General features: G+C 39.7%; 1 protein-coding gene across 4 annotated transcripts in view; it reads left to right on the top strand.

The window, feature by feature from the left end:
• spns2 (sphingolipid transporter 2) overlaps positions 1 to 17,586 on the top strand; it is a 64,486-nt gene that overhangs the window by 23,164 nt on the left and 23,736 nt on the right. For all 4 annotated transcript variants that reach the window (XR_002874576.1, XR_002874575.1, XM_004076611.4 and 1 more), the window contains exons 3-5: positions 10,257 to 10,393; positions 14,054 to 14,205; positions 15,814 to 15,880. Coding sequence is in view for 2 of the 4 variants with exons in the window: in XM_004076611.4 (XP_004076659.1) it covers positions 10,257 to 10,393; positions 14,054 to 14,205; positions 15,814 to 15,880 (356 nt within the window). In the remaining 2 variants the exon portion in view is untranslated. The remainder of the gene's footprint in view (positions 1 to 10,256; positions 10,394 to 14,053; positions 14,206 to 15,813; positions 15,881 to 17,586) is intronic.

The raw sequence follows: 17,586 nt of genomic DNA, 5'->3' as shown, positions 1-17,586 counted from the left end.
TGGCCACCTGCGACCTCCGTCTTTTGCTTGTAAATAATGGTGGTGTTTTGAGTATTGTTTGCTAAGTCCTGTATTATTAGTGCGGCCATGTTCAAAAGCCCCTTTTCTTACGGGGTCTTACCAAGTCTCCATTTTGGGTTTTTCTAGATCATGTCTCAGGGTCTGAGGCAGGGCTCTTACACCACATTTAATCAGGTCTTTAGGGACATACTTACATGAGCAAATCCGTACATAACCGCACTAGAGCAGTGTTGTTTGCCTTATTTTACTTGACCGGTTCTCACGTGTCCCACAACAAACGGGACTGGTGCGCAGTGTTTTACACACTCCACACAGCAGGTGGCAGTATAGATTTTTGTGATGGTATGATATCCACTAAAGTTTAGTGGGCACACAGATCATTTGCAGAATAATAAATATATTATTATTACACTGCATCTTGCAGTTTGGATGTAAATTGACTTTAAGCTTTGACACATTTGACTGTATAAGGGAACTGGACTGAGTGAGAAAATGGCTTACTTCTGGGTCCAACCAAATTAAGTCAATTCCTTTTCACGCAATACAGATGCCGCCATGTCGCAACCAGATGACAGCAGTCAGCAGTGATTGGTCTGAGTTGTCTGAGTGATCATTTTTATGACGACTACTCTCGCCAATCAGGAGTGAGCTTGGTGGAAAGCCACACCCCTACCACTGAAAGCTGACTCAGGAGAATCGGTCAAACCTTTGGAACGTTGGATGTGAGACAATCTACTTTTATTGAGGCATCTGATTGGTTATTTTATGAAGAAAAAACACCATAAAAAATTATAATTAGCAAATGGAAAAGGTATCAGAACAAGAATGTTTATTCTGACCAATAGAATGACTGAGTAATAGCTGTCTTTCTCTATAAAAGTCTTTGAGATTTTGGCTTCTTGGTACATCCTGTTTGGAACATTAGGGGACAGGGGTCACTCAGTCCAATTCTCTTATACAGTCAATGTGTGTGACACTGGCTATTAAGTTATCGTTATCATAGCTTTTGGCGAAATGCCCTGCATCCAGAGTTTACTGAACTGTGCAGTGTCCCACCTCTACCACGTTTTATTAAATCTTGCCCTAGCACTGGAGAGGGCCATCAGGCTCGCCAAACATACTGCACTTAAGAGGCAAATGAGTCTGGGTAGCCACAGATCACCCGTGCTAATGAGTTTGCTGCCTACCTGCTCTCAAAGATTTTATGACCCTTTACTTTTAGGCGTCAAAATTTGAACACAAAGAAAAGAGAAATGGCCACATTGCGGCGCAATTATGCCATTTCAATAGAGAAAAGGTTGTGATGATACGCTTTGATCCAAACTCTGCAATAAACATGATCAGCGATCAATTTTTGCTGCTGCAGGCTGCTTCTTGCACCTTGAAGTGACATCAGCAGATCAATTACCCCCTCCCCTCCAATTCCAGCATTATGTGCACCCCAGCCTCTCAAGGTCAGAGATAGAGCTGCCGCCTTCACTGTTTACACTCGCTGTATAAAGAGAGCGTGTAGGCGATACATTTCTGTGCTCCGCTTTTCATAGAGCATCATACTCAATCCGCAGGTAGCATGCAGGAACTCAAATGCAGTGCTCAGTCCTTCTGTTCGAGGCTTTTCATTAAGACACCATTCCTGCATTTACTGCAGGAAATGGCAGGACGGGAAAGGCAAACTCCTCGCCCCTTCCTCAGACTAGCTTGATGCCATGCCGCCAGCCACAAAAAAAAATCCTTGAAGGAAAAAGCATAACTTCTTCTCCCAGCTTTAAAACAGCATGTACTTATTATTTTTTTGTTTTGTTTTTTGGGGTAAAAAGCCAAATACTTTTTCAATTCCTGCTTTTCTTTGTGCACTGCTTCTGTGCAAAATGTTGCAGTGTGCTTTCGCCAGCCAGGCTGGTATTTCTAGCAGCGTGTAATTCTCCCCAGCTGCAGCTTTGTCACGCCATAGGTAGAAAGATCTTGCTGCACAGACTAGCTGTCAACATTTAAAGTGACTAAATGACTCAATAAAATGAAACATCAGATTTTAAAATAGCTTTCCAGCAAAAGAGTGAATCAGAAGCTGCTAAAATTGGCCGAAACTGTTCTTCTGGTGTTTGCAGACTGCACACGGCTTTTATCAGCAGGCACCATGTTGCTAGTGCAACTGAACAGAAGGATGTTATTAATAATTAGCCGTGATTTAATAAACTTGAGGAATGCAGGAGTGTTTGAGGACCAACATGAAGGGGAATCGATAAGGGTGATGCGTGAGAAAGTCTGGGTTTCAGTCTGACGTATTGGTCAACAATGACGTCCGACTCACACCGAAGTTATGTGTTACACCCTCCAATGACTGTCCTTCAGATCAACAGAGCGAGGAACAACCACCACTCCTGCGACACACCTCACAGAAAACTGAGCAGCGGACACAGTTTGCTCAGCGAGCCCCTAACTGGGTCCTGGAGACCCCTGACCTTCCCGATTTGAATCAGTGGGTTGTTGTCAGGCCTGTACTTAGCTGCAAAACAACACTGCCAAAAAAAACAAAAAAAACAACAAAGCATTAGTCAGGTGTGCTGGGAGAAGAGAAACATCTGAAGAATGCAGGTTAGAAGGTTCCCAGGTTCAGGAAAACTAGCGTCTACTTGAGAAGACATGTGATCAGTTATGAGCAAAAGGTCACTGAAAATGAGTTTAAACTTTAAAAACTTTCACTGTTGGTTAAAAGAAACCACTAATCCACCAAATCATTTATTCGAAAAATAGCAAAAATAGATGCATTCAGAGTTAATTGAAGTTTAATTGCTATAGCAAAATTTCATGTTTATTTTAATGGATACTAGCACAGGCAGACAGTCTGTGATTCTTCTGATTGTAAAACACCACAGTTTTTCAGGCACGAAGCTCCTCACTATTTTCCAGTTTTGATCTCTGTTGAATTTCAAGAAAGCTAAGTATTTTTCTTTTCAAAAAATGTCAACGAAACAAGTTTCATTCCCAATTAGTTACTATATTGTTTATCTCTTTTCCATTCTGTTTTTCCTGAAAATGTGGTTTCAACCTTGATCATTTACTTCAAAATGCTCAGTCTGGTGCTACAAAGCATCTGGTGCCCTTCTGTATGCAAATGTGCAGTAGTGAGAGGTTGAAGCAAAAACCTTAGTGCTCAAAAGAGCCGGCTTCTACCACCAACCAGCCGTCATGGAAGAACTCCTTCTTTTATGTTTTATTTATCTTAATCTTGTAACTTTGGTCAGTTTTTGTGCTGTGCAGAACAGCTTCCTCTTGAAAAAAGGTCAAAGGTAGAATACATGTAATAACATAACTGGTGTGTGGGAACTGTCGGTGTGATCCTGACGGTTCATTCACGGAGCAGAGGTTGTTTCAGCATCAGCTGTTTCCGTTTCACCGTCCTGACGCATGGGGATGTCACCCTGAAACAGAAACGGAACAACCTCACAGCTTTCTGAATTGAATTGAGGGATCGTTTGTCACCACCGCACCCTGTTCAAAAATGGTAAATATTTTGAATGATCCATGTGACAACAGAGATAACGAAAAATGTTAAAAGGAGACTGCAACCTAAATTCAGTGTTTCCTTCTTTTGCTAAGCGCTTAAAGCAGGACTATGTACACAGAAAAAAGGTGTTTTTAGAGAGGAAATGTTTGCACGTAGACGTGTCGTCCTGCTCATGTGGAGGTCAAAGTGACTCTGGCTGTGGCTTTTTATGCCACCAACTGACAACAGGAACTTTGCAGCAGACATGTTCAGGCTTGCTGGGAGGCCATGCCTCTCTTTTCCCTGAATTTGCTCTGTGGTGGCAGACAGACATGCAGGCCTGTCAGACGTCCCTGCGCCCTGTTGCTTGTTGCGTCTGGGGTCTGCAGCCCCTGTGGGAAGGGCCTAAATTGTTTGATTTCTGACCATTGTGGCGATGAAATCCTTTCTTTTAGTTAGACAAACAGTTTTACAGCGACTCTTGTCCTCTGTTTACCTCTTCTTTCATCTGGCTTTCTGCAGCTTGAAAAAGCTCCATCCTGCTTGATTTCTTTTATTAACTGAAGAATGCATTTCATTTTAAGACAGGATGCGTGGAAGACGATAAAATCCATTTATTTAAAAAGATTAATCTGTGAGAACAAAGCTTGAGCAGAGAGCTGAAAGCAGCAGAGCACCTGCACTGCTGTGGGATTAATCCTGGCTGTGCCTTCAGTTCTTTATTTCAGCCTCCGCAGATAAATAAATACGAACTACTGGCTTCAAAAGAAAAATGTGGATTATCCCGTAACCAACCAGATGTGCAGCTGTCTGCTTCTTTATACGCTGCAGTTGTTTAAAAAGTGAACGGCCTGCTGAGTACTTGGCATCGGGATGTGGAGCCTTAGTCGTGCTTGCCTTTGTTTTTCTTTTTTGAGGAAATGCCTTCGCTCAGGCCGCAGTGAATTTCAAATGCAGGTCCTGACGTCCAGCACCTGCATCTTCATATTCCACAGATGCACTTCTCACAGCTGAGTTACTGCGTGAGAATCATTTCAGGAGGTTTTGTGCGGCTGTCCAGTCAAAGCAAGTCTGGATGTCCGGGGATTCAGTGAGTGTAGGAGATCTGTCCTGGATCGAGCATGAAAATGAAACCTTTTCAGTTCATTCTTTGGTTTTATTTGACCCTTTTACAATGAGGTGTAACACATTTTGTCTCGACTTGACAGCCAACATAACTTCTTTTAAATTGAATTTCTATTTGCCCTAGCACACCTCTTTATATCAGTCTATTAAACTACTACTTTTTTCTGCTCCTTAAAGAAGTGACAATGACATAATGACATGATTAATGTCTCTGAGTGTTTCTCTTTGGCGTCAGCATTGTTCATGTCATTGTGTTTTGGTTTTGGATTCTTATGAAGTCATTGTCTTCTGCCTGGAAATGTTCAGTGGGATCCCTCCCTTAGAGACGGTGACAAATATGTGCAGCATGTCATTCAGACCTTCAGAGCAGGTTTGGCACTCCCACCTGCAAATAGCTGTGAAACCTGACTAGTACCGAGGAACCTTCATGAATCCAGCTGGGCTGTTCCACTCGGTTGGTATAAAAATACCAACAAAAACTATCCTTAATTGTAAAATTATGTTTCAAGTCAATTAATAGTTTTTTTTCCCCCCAACACAAAATAAAATAAATATACACGAAAAACAGAAAGTGATAGAAAAAGGAGTCTTAATATATTTTATGCACACATTTTTTTTCAAATTAAACATATCATATTTAATCAGATAAAAATTAAAGACAAGGAAAAAAAACTCATAAAGATAACAAAATAACATCAGGAAGTCACAGTTGTCTGTACGTTGTCCCATTTGTCCTCTCTTATTTTTTTAATTTTTATGTTTCCAAAAGTTTCAGTTTGTATTTTTTTTTATTGTGTAACACTTTGATACTTTCCTTCATGTTATTCCATGACTTCACCCCACAGACAGAAATTCATTTTTATGTTGTCCTTATAGTGTTGTAAATTTTCTGGAAATATTCTTCTTTCATGAAACAGTTTTGTGTGTAATGTGACAGTATTTCCTTAACTTCATAAATTATTTAAATGACACATTTTATTATATCTGTAACCTTCTTCTCATTTAGATTTAATTTGATTCTCGTAATATTCCACAATATAAATCATTCTGATTATGATATAAAAAAGCTCAATATTTGTTTGATTTTAACATTTATTTGTACTGAAACGTTCCAAAGAGAGGGATTTCTCTTTTTCCTTCAATTCCAGGACTTAAAGCAGCCACCCCCCAACCAAAAGTTCATGTCACCAAACCATAATCTGTCCCTGTTGTGATACAAAGCTGTTTGTGTGAATGCATGTATAGTAGTTCCTGTGGTCAGAGAAGTAGTTTGTAGCACAAAGTTCATAAGGGAATTTTGTTAAAGCTTTCTAACATTTTTGCAAACTCTATCATTCATTTATAAAAACGCTTGTTGTTTTCCTCCTGTAACTTTACCACAGGGCTAAAGGGAATGATTTTTCACAAAGCTCTGGGACTTCTCTGATGTAGCGTCTTTAAGTGCTCCTTCCTACAGTGGAGGTAAACAATGGTTTTCAAAGAGAAGAACGTGTTTGTCCAGCTAAGAGCGGCCATTACATAAGCCTAATGATAAAGACAGGATGTCACGCAGAGCTGATACTGTGGGACTTCAGACTGCAACTGAGTCACTTCCCTCCGAGATGGCTGTGTGGTGCCGTCACTTCCCACAACAGCCAAATACCCAGTGATAATCAATACAAAAAATGTTTCTGTAAAGATCAGTCTAAAATATGGTACTCTATTTGTGCATACAAATGAATATATTTCATATATATTAATATATTTTTACTTGTGAACCTTCTGTCTAGAATTTTTCACGGTATGTTTTGTGTTTTGATGTTTCCACGTTGGAATCAACAAATAAAGACATTAAGATGAGTAGCTGATAACTTTCAGGGATAACAGCAGGATTTTTTGCATATCAAAGAGAATTATTCTGTTTATCTTGTTTGTTTGGGGTTTTCTTTTTCAAATTCTTAATTTAGAAAAAAATTTGAGGTTTTACATCTCCAGTACTTTCATGTGGAACACCCTGTACATTTCATTGTGGTTTTGAATCGTTTCAAGCGCTTCACTGTGAACATCAATGAGATAAGAGGGACTTTTCCAGATTTAACTGTAGCTTTGACTGAAAGAAACTGTGAAGAGATGCTGCGATCCGGATTAATTCAGCCCATTCTGTGGAAGACGGTCTGACTGTTGTTTTAAATGAACAACTGGCAGCATTCTTCGGTGCCCTCAGCTAACAAAAGCATCCGCACTGAAGTCAACCGGGAAATACTGCATCATTTCTTTCCTTTTGAACTTAAACAGGTTCTTCAGAGAACATTAGTCGGTTGGTTTGCCCTGTATTTTCACTTCAAAACTAAATAACGTGCTTACTCAAATGAGATGTTATCTTTTTCATTTTTTGAGTCTCTTTGACAACAATTCCACCAAAATGTTTGAATAAAGGACAAAATGCATGAAAAGATTTCAACAAAAGGCCAATCTTGCAGCTTTGATTATTTTAAGAAGTGATAAAACGACGAACTGTGGTCCCATAACGACTTCTGAAAGATCTGGTTGTAGATATTAGAGCTAGCTTTTGTCAGGTTTCTAAAACAGCTACTATATCTAGCTTTGAAACGCACGTGGAGCAGCTTGTGGGAGATGATTGTGGACCTCTCCCTCACCTTATCTCCTGCAACCCTGCAGAATCCTTCAGTGTGTGTTTGATGCTGCATGTGTGTGCAGCCACGATGTGACTGCAGACGGAGCTGGGAAGGCGCCTGCAGGGAGTTGGGCCTGCAGGGAGCAATCATTGGAGTCATTTCACATGGCACAGTAAACCCGCAGCACTAACTGCAGCCACATAAAAGCACTTGGCTGCAGGAGAAAGTGAGAAGAAGGGAAATGCTCCAAAGAAGAGGCAGAGATGTCCGATACGTATTATGTGCCACAGAATCCATCCATCTATGAAAACCAAATTTGTTCAAGTATGATGGAAAGTTAATCTTTTTTTTAAATCTTTTTAGAGTAGAATAGAACTTTATTGATCCCACAAAGGGGGAAAAGTAACACATAAGATGAAATGAATACACGTATGTAAAAATTTAAAGGAAAACAATCAAATTCTACTAAACATAAAGGTGCAAATGCAAGTTTCTGATTTATCTTTTTGTTTTTACAGTCTCCACATGTCTGAGGGGGTTTCTTCAGAGTGGAAACATATTAGTTTGTTACTTGGTTTGAGTCCGCACTGATATTTTACCGGGTGATGGACAACTGACCTGTTTGGGTGGGTTCATGTTTAAAGACCGCTCAGAAAAGCTCCACACCCCTCCAAAGTTATCACAATAAAGCAGATTCTCCGAAAGACCCACTTTGATCAAAATTGTGTTTTTGGTGTTTTTAATGTGGAAATTTGTCTGATGATGGACATTTAGAAAAAAAAACTTAACCTTAAAATGACATTTCTAAATATTTCTTTATTTAAGTCCTTGTGAATCTGGAGAAGATGAAAAAATGTTGTTGGAAAAAGCTTGAAGATGTGACGTGGAACTCACAGTGGAGGGGCCACAGGCTCCCCGCTCCTCTCCATTCTGATGCATCCACTTGTGGACAAATAGATCCATGTACATCTTTGTTTTCCTTGTCTGAGCTGAATGTTAGGTTGTAATGTTAGGTTGGGGGTTTGAGGGGCTGTAAGATAGCAGGAGAGAGTTCAAGCAAAGGGTTGATGGGAAATGAGGGAAGGCTTGCTCCAACAGTCCTGCTCACAACTAAGAGATGAATTACTGCTGATCTGCAGAAACTATGTCCTTGGTAACACAGATTTCTTTTTATTTTGGCTATCCAAAATTGGAAGTCTTTGAAAATTGATCAAAAGATGATCAGAGTGGGACTTTAAAGAAAGAGAAGCAAAAAGTTAATGGCTTTGCATTGAATCTGTAATTTATTGTTCCTGTTAGAAAAATAAGATTTATGATTGTACTTTAGTACCTGCAGCAGTTATATAAAAAGATTAATTATATATTTATTCATTTGTTTCTATAAATAGCCCCCAGAAGAAAATGTTCTTGCTTTTTTCCCCACTTATCTCACTACAATATTCATATTCTGACTTTAAATACCGTCATGCTCTAATCTGATTATTGTCTCTTATCCTGGGGGCTGGCCTCAGCAGCATGTATGTTATGTAACACAGCCCTCCTGTCTTTTCTGTGTCATCTTCTACTCTCCCGTCCTCTCCTGCATGTTTATGCTGATGATGTGTCAAAACACTCCAGCTTTCCTCGCTCTCAAGACTAACATCTTTGCCCTTTCTCCTTCACAAAAACGCCAAACTGTGCTTCGGTGCATCAAATATTCAGGTCTGTGTGAGCGGCCCTCCTCATTCAATTTAAGCAGATCCTCTTAAGAGCAAGGCGTGGTTGCTCACCGAGCAGCGGGGCAATTATAGGAGAGCGTATTTTAGTGCGCTTTTGTCTCTTTTACTTATACAGAAGTTAACTTGTAGGAACTTAAGAAGGAGGAAATATTTATGAGCACACAGCCACTGAGCTCCTCTCAGTGGAAGGACCTATGTTGCTGTGTGATTTATCGTTTAAATTGCTCGGGGTCTGGTTAGTGTAACTATAAGTCCAGATGTGATATGTTAAACTGACTTGCTGGTATTTTTATTTCCCCTCAACTCCTATTTTTTATTTAATTCCTATTGTGCCTGATCTGTCACTCGTCATCTCTTATAGACTTCGGACCAAATGTTTGTTTTTGGTCACGTTCAATACTCCATTATCAGGGAGATTTCTTGTAGTAAGCAGAGGTTAAAGGCTCACTCTGATGAAAATTGTGTCTTTGTTTTTTTTTCTAATAATGCAGGACTGTTGGAGGACAGGAAAATTAAGCTCAAAATTACATTTCTGAGTATTTTGTTATTCAAATTGTCATAAATCAGGAGCAAATGAAATTGGAAAAAGCTTGTAGTTGTGATATTGAAGCAACTACGGCAAGCCACAAGCTCCCTGCTCCTCTTCCTTCTGATGCATCCACTTATAGACAAATAGATCCATTAACTTCTTTGTTTTCCTCGTCTGAGTTGGAATCTGGATCAAAACTGTGTAGCACCACTAATGTTAGGTTCGGGGTGTGAGGGGCCATAAACTAACGGGAGAGAAGAAGAGGGCTTACTCCACACCAACAGTCCTGCCTTCGATTTAGAGGTGAATTTCTAATGAATTCCTGTTGCTCTGCAGAAATTATGCCCTAGAAAATGACATATTTTTCATTATTACTATTTTGGCTAAAAACTGCATCATAATTAAACTGGGAACACTTTTACAGCAGATTAAAATATGATCAGAGTGGGATCTTAAGTATACTCTAATCCAAATTGTTCAGTGTTGAATGGAGATGTCCTCTGGCAGTCCTTTGCATCTCTGGCACACATCTTTCCAGTAGTCAATCTGGACGGGTATTGACTAAATAATTGAACCAGGGGAGCTCATAGTTGGCTGAGCTCAGCTGGAATTAGGGGACTTCCACAGCAGAGCTCAGTGAAGCAGCAAAGTAACAGAGTAAATAAGTGAATGTGGACAAAGAGTAAGCACACACTGTCTCAGTAATCCTGTTCTGCCTGTATTTTGTAGCCAAAGTAACATTTTCTTGTTGTTTCCTTCCTCAGTCTTCATCTGCAGCTTTATGGTGGCGGCTCCCATCTTTGGTTACCTGGGCGACCGCTTCAACAGAAAGGTCATCCTGAGCTGTGGCATTTTCTTCTGGTCCATTGTCACTCTGTCAAGCTCATTCATCGGTAAAAAGGTACGGCACAGAACCTGCAGAGCAATGGCCCCACAAAAATGTGGGCTTTTCTATTAGTTCCTGTCTGGCCCCGACAGGCTCATTAGCCTGCTATGATCTGGACATGCTTGGCGTTAAAGCAAGTGAAACGAAATGACACGCTTGTTACGGCAAACACCCACTTTGCAGACATTCTTTATGTCTCCCTCCACCTCCTGCTCTCTTTCTGGCTGCAAGCCAATCAACTAATGAAGTCCCATTTCTCACAGATGTCTCAATTAAAGAAGTTACAAGATAAGCTCGTGTTGTCTTGCTGCCGTGAAATGAGAATTTAGATTTGATATCGCTAAAAGGCTCTGGCGAGCTGTAAAGTGTTGGCTGCATTAATGGCGTGATTGCATATCAGTGATAATGTGGGGGAGGGGTTCTCCTGATGACACTACACATCAAATTACTGTGAAAGGCTCCCAATTATCGGTGGGGGGGGGGGCATTGACTGTATATGAGAACTGAATAGACCGAGTGACGTCACCCATAGGAAATGACTTAGTTCCAATTAAATGAAGTCATTTCTGTTGCCATTTTTTATGCGATGTGGACGCCACCATGTATTAGAAACAGAAATCGTCAGTAATGCCTTAGACACATAAGCCCCTACAGGTAAAAAACGGGCAAATCTGATTGGGGCACACAAGACATTTTAAGATCGTAGACAATCCGATGCAATTGTGTGTGGTCAAAAAAAAGCCAGTGCACACACCTTAGTAATGACTGAAGATGCAGCCCCTCCTCCCTACAAGCCTCTGTGGCCCGGACAACCCAAAACCTCACATGCACCCTTGGGGTTAGCCTGTACAGGAGAATCTGTCAAACGTTTCAGATGCCTTTCATTGAGACATCTGATTGGTCAGTTTATGACTTGAATAACTTTGACTTCAGCCCTGGTGGAGCTGGTTAATCTGACCAATATAATAACTGAGAAGCAGCTGTTTATTTCTTAATAGAAGTCTACAGGATCTTGGCTACTTGGGAGCAGCGGGTAGTTCCTATTAGACACGACAGGGAGGAGGGATCACTTGGTCCAGTTCTCCTATACAGTCAGTGGGGAGACCCTGTTCTCTAGAGCTCAGCCACAAGTCCATCTCTGACAAAACTAGGCGGCTCCTCCAATGCCAATTCAGATTTATGCAGCGCTTGTTTGCAAAGCAGCTTCACAGTTCCAGCAGTTCTTGCGTGAGTAAGGCGGTTTGCTGCAGTGGCTCCGTGGAAAATGTGCGTGGAAGTGACAGCTCAAAGTTATTGACGATCTCTGGGGTGGGGGTGGGGGTGGGGGTGTGTGTGGGGGTGGGGTCCTCGTAGCTCATCTGCTAAAAGACCAGGCTGCAGCCCCTCGCCCTGAGCAAGAGGTGCATTCCAGCTGCCTATGGATAAGATGAACTTAAGGGCGTATCTGACAAACGCCTCACATGATGGCTGCATTTGATAAACGACATGAGGAATGTTCCTCAGGACCTGCTGTCATCTTCTCAACACTTCAGTTCCACCCTGAAGACTTGTCTCTGCCAGTGCCAGTCAAAAAAGACAGGAGCGGTTAGCCAGTATGTAACCACACTACATCACTGTCGCTATGACAGGAGAAAAATGCAAGTCCTTCAGTAAAATGTTAATGACCACTTACAAATGACTCCTATCATTATGCATTTAAGACCTTGTGAGGCATTTGGGATTAGAATTTTAAATGGATACCAAATCCAGATCTTATACAACTCAGTGTTTAACTGCACGCTATTTCCTGAATTGCCACCACAAATTGGCGTCATGTAAGATTCTGTTTTTGGCCATTCGAAAAAAACTGAAGGCCTGACGGCGGCCTAATGACCCCGGTGGCGAGCAAATCAATGAAATGCCTTGTAGTGTCGCAAACTACTCCTCTTTGGTAACATCCACCTATTTCTGTGCTTCCGTGTAAGTTAATCTTTTGATTTAATAAAGTATTTTATGATCATTTGGAATGGAACCTATATTTGAAAACCTCAAAGAAATTCACTGCTCAGATAAACAGAAAAATCCTTTGTCTACTGGTGGGGCCTGAAATTTAAAACAATGAAATTGGGGCAAATAGAGAGGAAATTGGGACTAATGTTAAAGGTTTAAATTTCTGCAGGAGAATACAACTTAAATCCGCTAACTATGAATGACAACTCATAAAGACATCAGAGTTGTCAAAGAATTAATTGAGGGTTTTAATAAATAAGTGGGGAAAAGCGAGCACTATTGAGCAGCTGCATCCTTCAGTTTTGGACCTGTGGAGGGCAGAATTTTCCTTTTAACACGTCTTAACTAACATAAATGTCAATTAATTTATGATTAGATAAAAAATGTAAAAGAAACAACCTACTGTTACAAAGGCTTTGATAAATCGGTGTGCAAGGTTAAAAATGAGATTGGAAGGAGTTGTAAAGTGTAGCTTTTTGTTAAATTTCTTCTGGTCTTTGATCTTACATTTTTAAAACCAAAATTTATGGTGCTATTTTGGCTTTGTAGTTGAGGGTTTTTTTTCTCTTTATTTTGGGACGCCTGCAGTGTTTTTAGCAGCTCTGATGATAGCCTAGGGTTGACCACACACAAAAACAAAGCTGCCATCAGGATTGAACCTCACTGCAGGAAAATTTGGGGAAAGAAAAACTCAGATAAACGTAGGGTTTGCAGAAAAAAATGGCCCAAAACCAGCATCACGGTATCCTCCCATCATTTATTTACTGATTTAAATGAGTGGATGTCATCCGTTTCTAGGCTCGGGGGCCGACGATGAGTCTTGTGAGTGTCTTTTTACAGCATAAAGTCCTTGGAGAAAATGAAGGCTGCATTTGAATGACCTGATGACACAGTGTCCCACATTCACCAGCGCAGGCCTGAGGTGACAGTTTCAGCACTGAAGGAACTGTTTAAGACTCCCCTTTTCACAGAGAGTAACTTTATCTCACTCTCACACGCCCCTGACTCCCTCCGAGAGCTCACTGTGGGCCTGCATAGGTCAAAAAAATGAATCATCTTTCAAGTAAACCGATGCTGACGAGCGTTTTCCTGACGTAGTGTGGTTTCATACCCATATTTGATTTCCGGACTTGCAACTTGTGTTTTTTTCCGTCGGAGAAACAGATCTTTTGTGTTTTTTTTTAGCTGGTTAGAAATCTGCAACATTTCACTTTGTGGTGATTTCTTGCAGCTTTACAGGCAGACACAGAGAACATGTGGTAAACTGGTTGCCATAGAAACAGTTGATTATCCAGCAGCCCACATAGGCACCTGCTACATCCTCCTGTTAACAGCTTTAACATTAACATCACTGTCTTATCAACTATTTTGAAATGTTTAAATGTTATTAACATATGAGTTATATATTTAATGATTAACCACTTGACCACTATTGATGCAAATATGCATCAAACTACTAAAATTATCTTAAGTTAGCATCTAGATGAAAACAAAAACCTAAGTGATTTTTTTTTCATAGCTGAAAGTAAATTCAGCCGTCAAGAGGTGAAGTCATAATAAATGATTTATGTTTTTAATTTGGAGTCCTTTATAAATATGCTTCAAACAAACTGATTTCTTCCAGTGTTCTTACCTAGCAGACCTTTCCATCTTATTGTCTGATTTTCTGTGGTCTCCTCTGTGCAGTACTACTGGCTCTTTGTGCTCTCCCGAGGCCTGGTGGGGATTGGAGAGTCCAGCTACTCCTCCATCTCCCCCACCATCATAGGAGATCTGTTCACCAATAATAAACGCACCATTATGCTCTCCGTCTTCTACCTGGCCATTCCCCTGGGCAGGTAAGAGTCTGAAAAAATGTATAAGGGAACATCTCATTATTTTCTAAAATGAAACTGTTAATTAATTTTGTAACACAATGATGTCTGCAAACGTAAATGGAAATTTTCTACTCTTTTTTTTTTTTTTTTTTTATTCAAACTGACTGTTGGAAAGAAAGATTACACTAAAAAACAAGGTATTGATGGCACATAAAAAAATGACAACAATTGAAATAAATGGACTGCACAATCATTTTTATCAATGGAAAATGTGTTATTGTATAGAATAAAAGAAAAAAAGGGAATATAACTGAGGGCTTAATGACCTTGTAATTTGAAAGCTAAAGTAGAGAAACTGTAGTTCTTAAAATAAAATGTCAATCTTTTAGTTGCATACAGAAAATATTCCTGTTAGGAATTAGTGTTGTGATGGTCTGGGAGTGGAACAGTCGTTTTGAACTCCCCCCTCCAGGCTTTCCAGCTCATTCAATCAGAAAAAGGCCCACAGAGATAAAGGGGCAAATAAAATAATAATGGTGAGAGTCACTAGAGGTTCAGGCTGGGCTTTGCAGAAGATGCTTCACTATTTGCTCTTTCCATCAGACAGGATTACCCATTCTAGTGCATGGAGGGAAAGGAATCTGCTGTTGTGTCTTCAACACTGTAAACATTTGCATCATCTCAAAGGACAGCCAAAGTCCCCTTTTAGAGAAACAAGTCAAATATTTCTGAAATCCAAGACAAATTAAAAAAATTTTTCAACAATAAAACTGTTCCATGTAGTGCAGGAAAACTTTTGTGGAAAGCTTTTCTTTATGATTTTAATTTTTAAAATGACAAAAAATTATGTGTGTCGTATAATTTACTGTATATGTTATACTGTTTTTAAATGCAGCTGTGAAATCTCCTTTGGCGTCTGATCAGAGACGGTTGGACCAATGAAAGCGTCCTCAGTGTTTTGACTCACCATCTTGTTCGGGGCTCTGTGAACTCACCATCTAAACAATAGAAGGTGGAAGAGCGGAGGCCAGTAAAGTGGAAGTCAAACACCCTGGCCAGCCTCTCACTTGTTTGTCTTCACTGAGGTTGTTATGATCACCTTCAGGAAGTGCCACCAGGAATTAGACGGGGTTCGCATGGGCTCTGCTGCTGCCAACCCACTGTTGTTACAACTATTTTTTTGCACTAAGCAATTGGCTGGTGGTTAATTTTTTCCTAATTTTTTTTTCTTATTATTTTTGATGTTGAACTTTCTAAGCACTCAGACAAGAAATGCAGTTCTTTTTTTTTTTTGCAAAAAGGAAGTGGAATTATCTTTAAACCTGCAGTGTGTTTAAATTAATTTTCTGTAAACATGGGCAATACTAATGTAATTCTTATCCTCAAAGTCCTGATTCCATGACATTTATATATTATTTAAATTCACATTTTGTAAATATTTATGGTGATAAAAGGTTCACTAATGTCTTTTTGTTTCTGTGCTGTTCTTATTTAAAAAAAGACTTCATGAATTCATAGCTTTATTCAGACAATGAATCGTTGTAATTGCACCCTAAGCTTCAGGATTGATTGACTAATGAATGGGAGAAGGTATCATAGATTTAATGTGCTCTCTGTGTTTCTCTGCAGCGGCTTGGGTTACATCCTAGGAGCTGGTGCAAAAGATGCTGCTGGAGACTGGCATTGGGCTTTGAGGGTAAGATTATCATCTTCGCCCTGTTGGTGTAGGGGTCAATGATGAAGAAAGGTAGTTTGAGGTTAAAAAACAAAAAGCTAAGATCTGTGGGCTGAACAACTGTCCAACTCAGGAGTGTTTTCTTAACAATGAATACATTCAGTAACATCTTCAACTGCTTGTAGATACTGTATGTATATATTTTACCTGTGACAGTTATTTGAGAGGAGGCAGGTTTGTTGTGGTGGACTTTTCTTTTTGAAGCAGAATTGAGTTTTCTGCTGTTTTTATTTTAAAAAAAATGGAATTTGTATTTTATGTTGTTAAACTGCTTTTTAATCTAATGCATATTTGAATGAAAGATGTTTTTTAAACAATTTTAAAAGTGAATAGATAATTCTCAGTGTCCCACTGAAGGTCGGTGTTTTCACTCTGCAAATCTTAACTGAACTCGACTTGTGTGTTCATTTTTTAAATTAACTGTAAATTAAAGCATATATATATAAACTATAAAAAAGTAAAAGCAATAATAAAGGTATTTTCAAAAACACAATTTAAAAAAAGGAAAGTTTTAAGAAGGACTGCAGCAGCTCGTCAGTTTAATTGGAAAGCGGTAAATCTTGCTCCAGGCTTTCTCTTTTCTCTTTCACAGCTCTATTTTGAAAGACTTGATTTCAAATCAAAATCAAATCAAAAATGAATGTTTGTCAATGACAATCAAATGTCATGTAATTCCAGCCAGACACAGACCGCAATTATTAATTTCTCCTCTGTGATCAACTTTTAAAAAGTTGACACTTCCATGAATTAAAAGGGACACCATGCATACATCCCTACCAAATCCGAGTCCCTGATTGGTCAAAGTTGAAGTGTTTTAACCTTTAAAATGCGTTTAATGGCCACGCGTTTGGTACGTTGACTGTAGCGACCCATGAACACAAAAGTCTTGAGCGCAGAAGCCCAAAACGCACATTTACACACGATAACATAGACTTTTCATTGGAAGTGGTCATTTGAACGCGTGCTGCCGAGGCCGTTGTGAATGTAGCTTAACAAAGAACTTGAACGAAGATTTCTAGCGTTAAACTGAAACTATATTAAACTCTCGGGAACCTGTCTGAAACACAAACACTGTCTGCAAACAACAGTCTACCTGCAGTCCTGTATTTCTTAATGATAACAAAAAGTATGAGATTAGTCAACAACCAAAATCGCTGTTGGTTGCAGCCCTCATTTATATCCTATCAAAGGGATGGTCTGTAATCTCCGGGAACGTATCTGCTCTGCTTCCATTCTTGTTCTTAGTATTCTGGGAAAACCAAGATGGCTTGGGTTGTATACGGGTCGGGTCTTTGTGGTTTATTAGGGAACAATGGGACCTTTAATACAGGAAGGGGTCTGATCAAAAAGGGGTTTATGGAAGACGTAATGAAAATACTCTATATTTAAATTTTACATGATACTGCTGCAAATAGGAACAAAAAAGGGATCCTTCCTTCTAGTATCAGTTCTTACACATAGTCATCAGAAAGATATTAGAAAAATATTTGGAGAGATTTACTGGTTTATGCAATTAAGTGTTTCCAAGAACATGCACCTGGTTCTCTTCCATCTAAAGGGTAGCTTGTGCTCTAAAGTTAAATTCATTTGAGGATGTGTGCTAATAATGTGATCCCAAAAGAACAGAAACCCTGTGGTAAACTTTTTTTGCAATGGTGAGAAAGGGA

The sequence above is a fragment of the Oryzias latipes genome, chromosome 14 (genome assembly GCF_002234675.1).
Source record: "Oryzias latipes chromosome 14, ASM223467v1".
In the NCBI taxonomy this organism is placed as follows: domain Eukaryota; kingdom Metazoa; phylum Chordata; class Actinopteri; order Beloniformes; family Adrianichthyidae; genus Oryzias; species Oryzias latipes.
Note: the sequence above shows the minus strand (reverse complement) of the source record. Positions and strands in the feature narration are given on the sequence as shown.